Source organism: Chiloscyllium plagiosum, chromosome 36, assembly GCF_004010195.1.
Source record: "Chiloscyllium plagiosum isolate BGI_BamShark_2017 chromosome 36, ASM401019v2, whole genome shotgun sequence".
NCBI lineage: Eukaryota > Metazoa > Chordata > Chondrichthyes > Orectolobiformes > Hemiscylliidae > Chiloscyllium > Chiloscyllium plagiosum.
The window spans coordinates 35,171,405-35,184,190 of NC_057745.1; the positions used below are offsets into that span (position 1 = coordinate 35,171,405).

At 41.8% G+C, this 12,786-nt stretch overlaps 1 protein-coding gene across 10 annotated transcripts in view; it reads left to right on the forward strand.

Moving 5' to 3' along the window:
• asb7 (ankyrin repeat and SOCS box containing 7) overlaps positions 1-12,786 on the forward strand; it is a 78,256-nt gene that overhangs the window by 57,753 nt on the left and 7,717 nt on the right. For 9 of the 10 annotated variants that reach the window (XM_043677654.1, XM_043677664.1, XM_043677658.1 and 6 more), the window contains 2 exons: positions 11,043-11,648; positions 11,749-11,926. In XM_043677654.1, the coding sequence (XP_043533589.1) occupies positions 11,043-11,648; positions 11,749-11,891 (749 nt within the window). In that variant the 3' untranslated portion in view covers positions 11,892-11,926. The remainder of the gene's footprint in view (positions 1-11,042; positions 11,649-11,748; positions 11,927-12,786) is intronic. The other variant, XM_043677662.1, reaches the window with a different exon arrangement.

Consider the following 12,786-nt stretch of genomic DNA (forward strand, 5'->3'; position numbering starts at 1 on the left):
CCTGTGCTGCGTCTGCCTGATGGGCCAATTTCTATCTCGATGTCTTGCTATTTCTTCCTTGATAATAGACTCCAGCATGTTCCCCAAAACAGAGGTTAAGCCAGGGGTGGGGAACTTAAGGCCGCATGCAACCTTTTAGGCCATTGTGTGTGGCTTTTTGAATGAATCCAAATTTTGCAGAACAAATCTTTTACTTTTTATTAATATTTATTTAAAGTCCTTGTTTGATGCTAAGAAAGATCCAATTGAAATATGGAAAAATGCAATAGAATACCCATGCCTTTGGCAACATGCACGAAAAATGCTTTTCAACCACTTATTGCTGCGAATCTACATTCTCTTACTTAACTAAAATCAAGACGCCCTTAAGGTCACAAATGATGAATACCTATCTAGAGGATCAGCTAAAACTGCAGACCTCCATGCTGCAATCAAATATTCGAATGCTTTCCTACAAAAAGCAGTCACAACAAAGTCATTAAAAGGTTAGTTAGCTTTAGAATTAACATTTTTTTCTTTTTTTTAAGTTAGTACATAGTAGTTAGATTTTTACAAAATAATGTGAATTTTGAAGAATATATAATTGAAGTTTCTTAGATGCGGCCTTATTAGATTACAACTAACATGATGCGGCCTTCCAGCATGAAAAGGTTCCCCACCTCTGGGTGAAGCTAATCAGTCTATAATTCCCCATCTTTTGCCTACTTTTTTTAAAACAGTGGCGTCACATTTGCTGATTTCCAATCTGCTGGAACTGCCCTAAAGTCCAGTGAGTTTTGGAAAATTACCACAAGTGCATTTGCTATTTCTCCCATCCTCTATTTTAGTACACTGGGATGCATTCCATCAGGGTCAGGAGACTTGTCTGCTTTTAGCTCCATTAGCTTGCCCAATACTACCTCTTTTGTGATAACTATTGTTTCCAGGTCCTCACCTACTTTCGTCTCTGTCAATTACTGGCATGTTATTAGTGTCCTCCACTGTGAATGACTGCCACAAAATACCTGTTTAATGCCTCAGCCATTTCCTCATATCCCATTACTAAGTTCCTCTTCCCGCCCTCGAAAGGACCAATCTTTACTTCAGCCACACTTCATCCTGTATATTTATAGGAACTTCTGCTATTTGTCTTTAGATTGAGCTAGTTTACTCTCATAATCTATCTTACTTTGCTTTATAGCTTTTCAGCCATTTCCTCATATCCCATTACTAAGTTCCCCTTCCCGCCCTTGAAAGGACCAATCTTTACTTCAGCCACACATCATCCTGTATATTTATAGGAACTTCTGCTATTTGTCTTTAGATTGAGCTAGTTTACTCTCATAATCTATCTTACTTTGCTTTATAGCTTTTTTGTGGCTTTCTGTTGACCGTTGAAGCTTTCCAAATCTTCTAGTATCCTGCTGATCTTGGCCCCTTTGAATGCCTTTTTCAATTTGATAACCTTCCTTATTTCCTTAGACACCCACAACAGATTATCTCTTTTCCTCCAGTCCTTCCTTTTCACAGATGTATATTCCTGATGAAGGGGTTATGCCCAAAACATCATCTCTCCAGCTCCTCAAATGCTGCCTGACCTACTGTGCATTTCTAGCACCACACTTTTCGACTCTGACTCTCCAGCATCTGCAGCCCTCACTTTCTCCTACTGGTATATACATTTCATGAGCACTTTGAAAAATTGCTTTCAAAGTTCTCCAAAGTTTTTCAACTGTCCCACCATATAATGTCTTTGCTTCCAGTCTACTTTAGCCAACTCCTCCCTCATCCTGTTGTAGTCTCCTTTGTTTAAGCACAGGACCCTGGTATTGGATTTTATCTTCACACCTTCCATCTGTGTTCTAAGGAATTGGAATGTCATGTTGAGGTTGTTCAGAATATTGGCGAGAGCACTTGTAGAGTACTGTGTACAGTTCTGGTCACCTCGCTATAGGAAGGATATTATTAAATTGGATAGGGCTCAGGAAAGATTTAGCAAGATGTTACTGGGACCAGAGGATTTGAGTTAAAGGAGAGACTTCTTTCCTTCACTCTGTAGCTAACCTCATGCTGTCCTTATTCTGGAAATGTTTGATGGGGGCAGTGTGGAGGGAGCTTTACTTTTATTTTGAACGAGTAAATGTGACTTTACTTTCAGCTTAAGAACAGTGAGTGCTTAACTTTTGTTTTAAGAGTCATTGAGCTTTTCCAGTTTAAAAGAGTTGACGCAGCTTCATGCTCACTTTAGTAAGGAGCTTTAATCTTGCTTCCAAATGGTCGAGGGCACTTTGTTGCTTCCAAAGGGTCGAGGATACTATTCATTCTATATGTAACCCTGTGCTATACCTGTTCTGGGAGTGTTTAATGGGGACAGAGTTGTGGAAACTTTATTTTCAGTTTAAAGGAGTAAAGGAACTTTTGCCTGCACCTAACGGCATGCTGTTCATGTCCTAGGCATTTTCAATGGTGACAGTGTGGAAAGAGCTTTACTTTCAGTTTGAAAGCATAATGAGATCTTTACTTACAGGTTTAAATAGTAGAAGGAACTTTACTTTTAATTTAAAAGTGTAGAGGGAGATTTACTGCAGTGTATTTGTCCTGAGAGTGATGGGGACCGAGAGTCTTACTCTTTGTTTAAAAAAAGTCGAGAAAACAGCATAGTGGCAAGCAGTGGAGAGAAAGCTGAAGTGATGAGTAGAGAGTCTGAAAGTACTTAGAATGCAGTGAATGGGATGAGCAATGGAATTTGAGGCTGGAACTCTGCCTTTCTCCTGACCTGCCCGCTGCTTGAAGTCAATTGTCACTCGTCATCTCAATCCTGATTTTTCTGTATTACCCAATCCCACCACAGAGTGTATTACCTCTTATCCTTGACATCCCCATCCATCAGCCTCAGTATGTCTGTTCTGTCTTCATCCCATCTGGAAGAATTTTTATCTTTTATTTTAATTCTCCTTATTAAAGAGATCTTCAAAATGAAGCCCTTGTTAATTTGAGTCTTGAAAAATGTTGAGGTAAAGTGTTTTCTTTGTTTCTTGCACTTGTATTAAATGAGGATTGCAAATATAAACTATATTACTGACAAAATTAACCCATATAATGGAAATTAAACTTTGCTGTTTTCACCTGCAAGTCATGCTGTTGTCAGCAATGTTTTTACTGGACATAACTTTCTCTAACCTTTTTGAATAGGAATATATCACTGATTTTCCGCAGTTTTCAGTCAGTTTGTCACATCATCCAGTACTGGTCACAGTGTGAGGATTATTTCTCAACTGTGGTTTTGATGTTTCTACAACTCAGTAGATGGCAGTGTAATCATTTAAGAAGTGGTTCACTTATTCAGTCTAGATTCGCACTCAGTGCATTACTGAAGGAGTTCAACACTTTCCAAAGAGATAATAAAGCAAAATCCATCTATGTTCACAGGTGCATTAATCATCCACGATTTTCAATTTTTGGTTTTGATCCTCATTCCTTGCTCAGCTCATACCAATATAAAGAGTTAAAATCTCAACACCAGGTTGTAGTCCAACAGGTTTGGATTAGATTCCCTACTGTGTGGGAACAGACCCTTCGGCCCAACCAGTCCACACCGACTCTCCGAAGAGTAACCCACCCAGACCCATTTCCCTCTGACTAATGCACCTAACACTATGGGCAATTCAGCATGGCCAATTCACCTGACCTGCACACCTTTGTGACTGTGGGAGGAAACCGGAGCACCAAGAGAAAACCACGCAGACACGGGGCGAATGTGCAAACTCCACAGAGACAGTTGCCAGAGGCGGGAATTGAACCTGGGTATCTGGCACTGTGAGGCAGTAGTGCTAACCACTGTGCCACCGTGCTGCCCACTTGCCACTGTGCTGCCCATTTGATTTTTAACTTTGCCCTTCCCAGTCTGGCACCTCAACATCAATATAAATAGATTGTGTAATTCAGGGATATGGGACAAAAAAAACTGCAGATGCTGGAATCCAAAGTAGACTAGCAGGAGGCTGGTAGAACACAGCAAGCCAGGCAGCATCAGGAGGTGGATTGAAGAAGGGTTACACCCAAAATGTCGGCTTCTTCACCTAATGCTGCTTGGCTTGCTGTGTTTGACCAGCCTCTTGCTTGTCTATTCGTGGAATCTATCCATTTGCAGAAACAGTTTTACATTAACTACGTGATAGTCATCATAAAATAGTTTATTCCATGAGAGGCACCTTAGGACATTTGAGACAAAAAAAAGGCAATTGTCTTGTTAAGTGAAGAATTATTTTTGTGTTCAAAACCTCTAGGCTTGTTCATTTTTCTTGTTTTGATCATGAACTGTAGCAATACATGCAGATTAGTGTTGCACTGTGGATATTGATGATTAACCATATAGTGTGGGATGACAGTAAAAGGTAGTCTAGACTGGTCAAGGGCAGTATGTCCTTTGCTTGAAGGATTTTACTGATCCATTAAACTGACAATCCAGTAGATTTCTTCATTTTTTTTGGTACCAAGCTAGAGGGATCAGGTTGGAGGATGTGATTAAATTTGCCAAGGCCTCTATTTTTAGTCGTGATCACAATGTAAACTATCTCCCCTGTATCACCTCAGCCTGGCTGAAGACCTTGACGTATTGATCACATTACACGTTTTTCACATCCACCCACTTGGTGGGACTGTACCTATGCGGTTCTGTCATAATTTGTCTAATCATCTAATATTACTTGCACTGGTGGCTGTTGCTTCACCCTGAAGATCCTCATCTCGATGTCATCTGCATGGAATTCTAAGGCAGCATCGTTCAAAAACAAAGCATTTGTTCACAATATTTAGCTTTACCTCACCACTAACTCTCTCGACTGTTCCATAATCACTAAATTATCACATTGTTTATAGATCATTGCTTGCACTAGTTGAGCAGAAGTTTTCTCCATCTAAATATTAGAAATTTTCATGGAATACAAGGAGAACTATCCATTTGCATACAGAACTGGCTCATAGGTAGAAGACCGAGGGCGGTGATGGAGGATTGTTTTTCAGACTGGAGGCCTGTGACCAGTGGCGTGCCACAAGAGTTGGTGCTGGGTCCATTACTTTTTGTCGTTTATATGAATGGTTTGGATATGAACGTAGGAGGTAAAGTTAGTAAGTTTGCAAATTACACTAAAATTGGAAGTGTCGTGGACAGATTACAATGGAATCTTGATCAGATGGGCCAATGGACTGAGGAGTGGCAGATGGATTTTAACTTTGATAGATGCGAGGTGCTGCATTTTGAGAAAGCAAATCTTAGCAGGACTGATACACTTAATGGTAAGGTCCTAGGGAGTGTTGCTGAACGAAGAGACCTTGGGGTGCAGGTTCATAGCTCCTTGAAAATGAAGTAACAGATAGGTAAGATAGTGAAGAAGGCATTTGGTATGCTTTTCTTTATTGGTCAGAGCATTGAGAGGTCATGTTGCAGCTGTACAGAACATTGCTTCGGCCACTGTCGGAATATTGCGTGCAATTCTGGTCTCCTTCCTATTGCAAGGATGTTCTGAAACTTGAAATGGTTCAGAAAAGGTTTATAAGGATGTTGCCAGGGTTGGAGGATTTGAGCTATAGGGAGAGGCTGAATAGGCTGGGGCTGTTTTCCCTGGAGCGTCGAAGGCTGAGGGGTCACCTTATCGAGGCTTATAAAATCATGAGGGGCATGGATAGGATCAACAGACAAACCTCTTTTCCCTGGGGTGGCGGAGTCCCGACCTAGAGAGCATAGGTTGAGGGTGAGAGGGGAAAGATATAAAAGAGACCGAAGGGGCAACTTTTCACGCTGAGGGTGGTGCATGCGTGGAATGAGCTGCCAGAGGAAGTAGTGGAGGCTGGTACAATTGCAACGTTTAAAAGGCATCTGGATGGATATATGAATAGGAAGGGTTTAGATTAGATTATTTAGTGTGGAAACAGGCCCTTCGGCCCAACAACTCCAAACCGACCCGCCGAAGCGTAACCCACCCAGACCCATTCTCCTACATTTACACCTTCACCTAACACAACGGGCAATTTAGCATGGCCAATTCACCTAACCTGCACACTTTTGGATTGTGGGAGGAAACCCCACGCAATCACTGGGAGAATGTGCAAACTCCACACAGAGTTTGGAGTCTGAGGCGGGAATTGAACCCGGGTCACTGGCGCTGTGAGGCAGCAGTTCTAACCACAGTGCTAACCACTGTGCCACCATGCCGCCCGTTTAGAGGGATGTAGGAAACCAGAGCACCCGGAGGAAACCCCCCGCAATCACTGGGAGAATGTGCAAACTCCACACAGAGAGTCGTCTGAGGCGGGAATTGAACCCGGGTCTCTGGCGCTGTGAGGCAGCAGTTCTAACCACAGTGCTAACCACTGTGCCACCATGCCGCCCGTTTAGAGGGATGTGGGCCAAGTGCTGCCAAATGGTACTAGATTATGATTTGGAGATGCCGGTGTTGGACTGGGGTGTACAAAGTTAAAAATCACACAACACCAGGTTATAGTCCAACAGGTTTAATTGGAAGCACACTAGCTTTCGGAGCGACGCACCTGCCGAAGAAGCGTCGCTCCAAAAGCTAGTGTGCTTCCACTTAAACCTGTTGGACTATAACCTGGTACTAGTTTAGGTTGGGATATCTGGTCAGCATGGATGAGTTGGACCAAAGGGTCTGTTTCCGTGCTGTACATCTCAATGACTGTAATGTTCTCAGTTTGTGCAACAAATTCTGTTACCTTATTACTTACTCTTTCGACCAGCAGCTGCCTAACTTTGTAAACTTGAGGGAATCCAAAACTCTGCCCATATCATTAATGTTGTCAAATCCCATTGCCCTCAATTACCCATGTGTTTGTTGGCCTACATTTCCCTTGGATAGCAATGCCTCTTTTACAGTTCTCATTATTTTCAAATCCCTCCATGACCGTGACTATTCTATCTCTGTGATCTGCTCCAGCCTTTCAACCCTCATTGATATCTGTTCTCTTCTAATTCTTGCCTCCTGAGTATTGCCAGATTTGCTGCTCAATTAGTAATTGCGCGTCACCTGTCACAGCCCTAAATTCTGCAATAATAGCAATGTTAATATCACTGGAATATTACACAGAAGCCAGGACTATTGATTTGTATTCATATACTCAAATCCCACTCTTCTGGTGATTTTAACTTGTTCACTGTAACTTTGTATTGGTATCTTCCTTGGTAAAAGCAATACTCAGTATCTCAACCATACTTTTTGTCTGAAATAAAAACAAATTGCTGGAGAAACTCAGCAGGTCTGGCAGCCACTGTGGGGAGAAATAAAGCTAATGTTTCAAGTTGGTGACTCTTCCTAAGATAAACTTTTTGTCTCCATGCTAGAGTCATCTTTTCGTTTCCTAATCAGCCTCTCACCACCTTTTACCACTATTTTGTTACTCATTTTTGTGCAGAACATACTTTGATTAACTTTTGTGTTTTCTGGCATCTCTTGTACCCTGGGTTTTCTAAGAGCATAAAATATCGGAAAAGAATTTGACCAATTAGTCCATCGAGCCTGCTCCACCATTCGATCATGGCTAATATGCTCCTCATCTCTGTTCTTCTGTCTCCTCCCTCTAACCCTTGATCCCCTTGCTAATCAAGGACGTATCTATCTCTGGCTTAAATATGCTCATTGCTTGGTCTCTACAGTCTTCTGTGGCAGTGCGTTCCACAGATTAACACCCTCTGGCTGAAGAAATTCCACCTCATTTCAGTTTTAAAGGGTTGTCCCTTCATTCTGAGGCTGTGCTCTTGGTTCTTAGTCTCTCCAACTGTTGGAAACATCTTCCCTATGATCACTGTATCCAGCCCTCTCAGTATTCTGTAAGTTTCAATGAGATTCCCCACCGCCGTCTATTTAAACTCCATCGTGTGTGACCCTCACCTGCTATTCCTATGACAAGCCCTTCAGCCCTGGGATCAGTCTTACAAACTTCAGGGTCCCTTCCAATGTCAGTACTTCCTTGGATATAGGGCCCAAAACTGCTCACAGTATTCCAAATGCAACTGACCAGAACCTTATCTAGCCTCAGCAGTACACCTCTGCTCTTGTATTCTAGCTCTCTTAAAATGAATGCTAACATTGCATTTGCCTTCCTGACTGCCAGCTGACGCCGCATGTTAATCTTCAGACTTCTACGTCACTGCATGTTTTGGATTTCCAATGCCTTTCCACATTTAGGTAATTGTCCTCGCTTCTATTCTTCCTACCAAAGTGTGTAACATCAATTTTCCCACGTTGTACTCTATCTTTTGCTACTTTGTCTCCTAGCCTGTCCAAATCCTTCTACAGCCTCCCCACTTCCTCAGCATTACCTATTCCTCCACCTTTGTTTGTGTCATCTGCAAACTTGGCAACAATGCCCTCAGAGCCTTAACCCAGATCATGAACTTATAATGTGATCCTTGCAGAACTCCACTAGTCATGGGTTGCCATTCTGAAAAAGACCCCTTTATCCACCCCGACCCCTGGCCTTCTGTCAGTCAGCCAATCCTCTATCCATGCCAATCGCTTGCTCCTAGCTCTTTTCTTAATTCGTAGCTTCCTGTATTGCACCTTGTCACAGGCATTCTAAAAATCCAAAAAGATCACCTCGGCTGGTTCTCCTTTGTCCAATTTGCTAATTACCTCTTCAAAATATTCTAGCAGATTTCAGGCATGACCTCCCCATAATAAAGCTATGCTTGCTCCGCTTGATTTTGGCATGCATTTCCAAGTACTCCGCAATCCATCCTTAATTATGCACTCTAAAATCTTACCAAAGGCTGAGGTCAGGCTAATTGGCCTATAATTTCCTGTCTTCTCTCTCTTTCCTTTAAACAGGGGTGTTACGTTAACCATTTTGTAGTCCCAGTTAGTGTGGGTGATTATCCACCTATGATCTTTCAGTTTTCCCGGCGCCACTATACTCACGTCTGTCCCCTGATTCTCTTGATTTTCCGGTATACTGCTGGTGTTTTCCACCTTGATGACTGATGCAGTGTACCTACTGAGTTCCTCTGCCATTTCTTTGCTATGTCTCAGCCTCATTTTCCAACAGTCCATTGTCCACTCTAGTCTCTCTCTTAGCTTTTAGATATCTTAAAAAAAATCCCTTGTAATCTTTTATATTTCTATCTATTTTAACTTCATATTTCATCATCTCCCCCCGTCCCACAATTGCCTTTTTAGTTATCCTCTGCTGGATTTTAAAGGCTTCCCACTAATCTTCAAAGTTTAAAAATCTCACGGGTTTATTTGGAAGTACAAGCTTTTGGAATACTGTTCCTTTGTCAGGTAGCTACCTGATGAAAGAGCAGCGCTCCAAAAGCTTGAATTCCAAATAAGCATGTTGAACTATATCCTGGTGTTGTGATTTTTAACTTTCTCCACCCCAGTCCAACACTGGCACATCCACATCATGACTAATCTTCAACCCATTCTTCTCTGTTTTCTTCTTCTCGTCCCCTTTGAACTTTGCATATTTAGCCTGGGTCTTCACTCATGTTATACGTCTGAAATCTATGATGAACTCCTGCATCAAAAGCCCTTTTTTTTTTGCATTTGTGGGATGTGGGTGTCTCTGTCAAGGCCAGCAATTATTTCCTGTTGCTATATGTCCTTGAGAAATTGCTTGTGTGCTGCTGTCTTGAGCTGTTAGATAATGTAAAGTTGCAGGCGGTTTATCTAAAATTTGCTAGTTATCAGCCCAATTATTTTTTATATCCCAGTTGTAACTCATTCCATAAGATGAGCTGCCCTGCTATCACTATGTTTATTGTATACTAAAGATGGGGGCAGGAGTGGGTATTGTCAGCTACTTGCCAATAATCTCCTTCACGGGTGCTGTTGTCACTTCAGATGTTTGTTAATCCACTTGCCTGATGTTTATCGCTGGGTAATCCATTTCGTCTTGGTCTGTTACTTTTAGCATTTTAAACAATTTTTAACATCTAAGTTATGAGCGTAAGGTTAGCCTGAATGTTTTCCTAACCTTGTTAGGCACCTTTAGGCAATTTTTTTGTCCCTTCCCTCGCTATGCCATTTGGCTTTCTGCTGCTGTAAGTTCTTACTGCATTTGTTCAGCTCACTCTCTCCAAGATCAAATTTTACAATAATTTGGCAGTTTAATTGTCACAATTACTGATCCCAATTCCTGATGTATTTCATGAACTTAGTTCAAATTCTACCGAGGGATTTGAATTTATCTCTGGATCATTGTCTCAGCCTCTGACTAGTAACATAACCGCTATGCTATTGTACTCAGTACCGTTAGAGTTACCTGTATCTGCTGAAGTATGAATGTATAGACAATGAGGAATGGATCAAGCTTGGCTGTAATATCATCTCTGGTTGAAAGCCTGCCGCACTTAGTCTTGGCTTGGACGATGAACGGTATTTGGGTGAGCTTTGAAGCTATCCAACAAAAGATCACTACTGAAAGAAATGCAGAACATGCATTCATGTAGTACCTTATCAAGTTTCTGGATATCCTAGTAAACCATATCAAATTAATCACTGAATATAATTCTTGTTATGTAGACAAGCATGCTAATTAATTTAGTCGTCTGTTTTTTTTAAAACCTGCCATTGGACTATTTTCAATCAGCTGAATAGGCAGACCTCTGTTTACCAACTGACCAAAAAGTTCCAGCACAAAGCTGTCTCAGTACTGCCAATTAAGCAGCACATGCCCAAATTATGTGCTATAGTGTTGCTCTGTGGCTCTTATCTTGAGATTGTTATTTGAGAAGAATGACAGATCTGCTTTTCTATTGCAACTTTTCAGATTTATTCTTGGATGGCATCTGGGTGTCACTAGCAAGGCACACGTTTATTACCCATCCCAAATTGCCCTTGAATGAAAGGCCTGCCTGCCTGCTTGGGGAAGTTAAGAATCAATCCTTTGGAGTTAAGAGTTCTGTATCCCTGGAAATCATCATCTCAAACCTTTTTTAAAACTTCAACTTTTATTTTATGTACAGATTCAGTGTTTCTTTTTTTCATTTTAAAAAAAAAATGATGTCCTGATATTACCTTATCTTAATTGTTTTTGATCTTTTCTAGCTGATCCCACCGTTAAAGATTTAATTGGAGGTTTCACTGCATTGCATTATGCAGCTATGCATGGCCGAGCACGAATTGCAAGGTTGATGTTGGAATCGGAGCATAGACCTGATATTATTAATGCTAAAAGCAATGACGGATGGACTCCTCTCCATGTGGCTGCCCACTATGGCAGAGACTCATTTGTCAGACTTCTGCTGGAGTTTAAAGCTGAAGTTGATCCACTCAGTGATAAAGGCACAACTCCACTTCAACTGGCCATTATCAGAGAGCGCTCAAGCTGTGTGAAAATTCTTTTGGATCACAATGCCAACATTGACATTCAAAATGGTTTCCTGCTGCGATATGCAGTGATCAAAAGCAACCATTCATATTGTCGAATGTTTCTTCAAAGAGGTGCAGACACAAACCTTGGCAGGATGGAGGATGGACAAACTCCATTACACTTGTCTGCACTAAAGGATGATGTACTTTGTGCACGGATGTTACATAACTATGGTGCAGATTGCAACACAAGGAACTATGAGGGACAGACTCCTCTGGCTGTCTCTGTAAGTCTATCTGGAACCAGCAGACCCTGCTTAGATTTCTTACAGGAGGTTACAAGTAAGTCATATTTTTCTCATTTTTAGATTTGGAAGATTGAGGTGCCAGGAAACATCACCTCCACTTGTTTTGATTGCCTTGTTCTGTATTTAATTTAAAGCAGAGTGCATGGATACATTAACAAGAAATGCTGCTGAGAGTTTTCCATTCAATCTCTCTGCATCGTGCTGTATCTCTGCCCTTTTGGCCAGGTCTTCTGAGTCTGTCTTCTCCACAAATGCAAAGTGGACAGCTCTGGAATGAATTCCATCATTGTAATGATGGAGCACTCTTTACAGGTGGGAGCACTCTTGACAGCACTTGAACCTCTTAAGTACATTTAAATGTTCAGTACAAAAGGATATGTGTGCGAGTGATTGACTGGGAAGGTGAGCAAGGTTATCTTAGGTGGATGGGCAAAAGATACCTCAAGCAGGTGGGGTTGGAAGGCAGAAGCTCAGGATCAATATCGTTAGGGCAAGTAGGGAAGGGTGGTGAGTTGTGATGTCTTGGAAGATACTGTTGTGTAGCTACCTAGGAGTGAAACTTATTGTTCTGGGTAACTATCCAAGCAAGTACCATGGAAACTGCCTGAAGTTTGACTGTAATTTTGTGGAACATTTTGCAGAGTGTCTCTGGGAGCAGCGAAATTGCCCCTGGGGATTTCACAATTTCTGAACAGTTCTCATTAAGAATCTGAAGAAAGAAATTTGCAGTCTAAGGGGAAGTTGGCAGGGTGGAGGGGCACTAGCATAGGTTGCGTTGCTCTGGCAGATAGCTAACAAACGATATCCTTTGTCTTTTAGTCATTCTATAATTATTAATGCCGAGGAATGTTTTACTTAAACCCGAGCATGCTGAGAACCTCAGGCAGTTCAGGTGACCTCTACACTGGAGTGTTACCCTTTTATTTGTGCTCCAGTCCTGGAGTCAGACTTGAACCAATAACTGGATTAGTGGTGCTGGAAGAGCACAGCTGTTCAAGCAGCATCCGAGGAGCAGTAAAATCGACGTTTCGGGCAAAAGCCCTTCATCAGGAATAAAGGCAGAGAGCCTGAAGGGTAGAGAGATAACCTAGAGGAGGGTGGGGGTGGGGATAGAGTAGCATAGAGTACAATAGGTCAGTGGGGGAGGAGATGAAGGTGATAGGTCAGGGAGG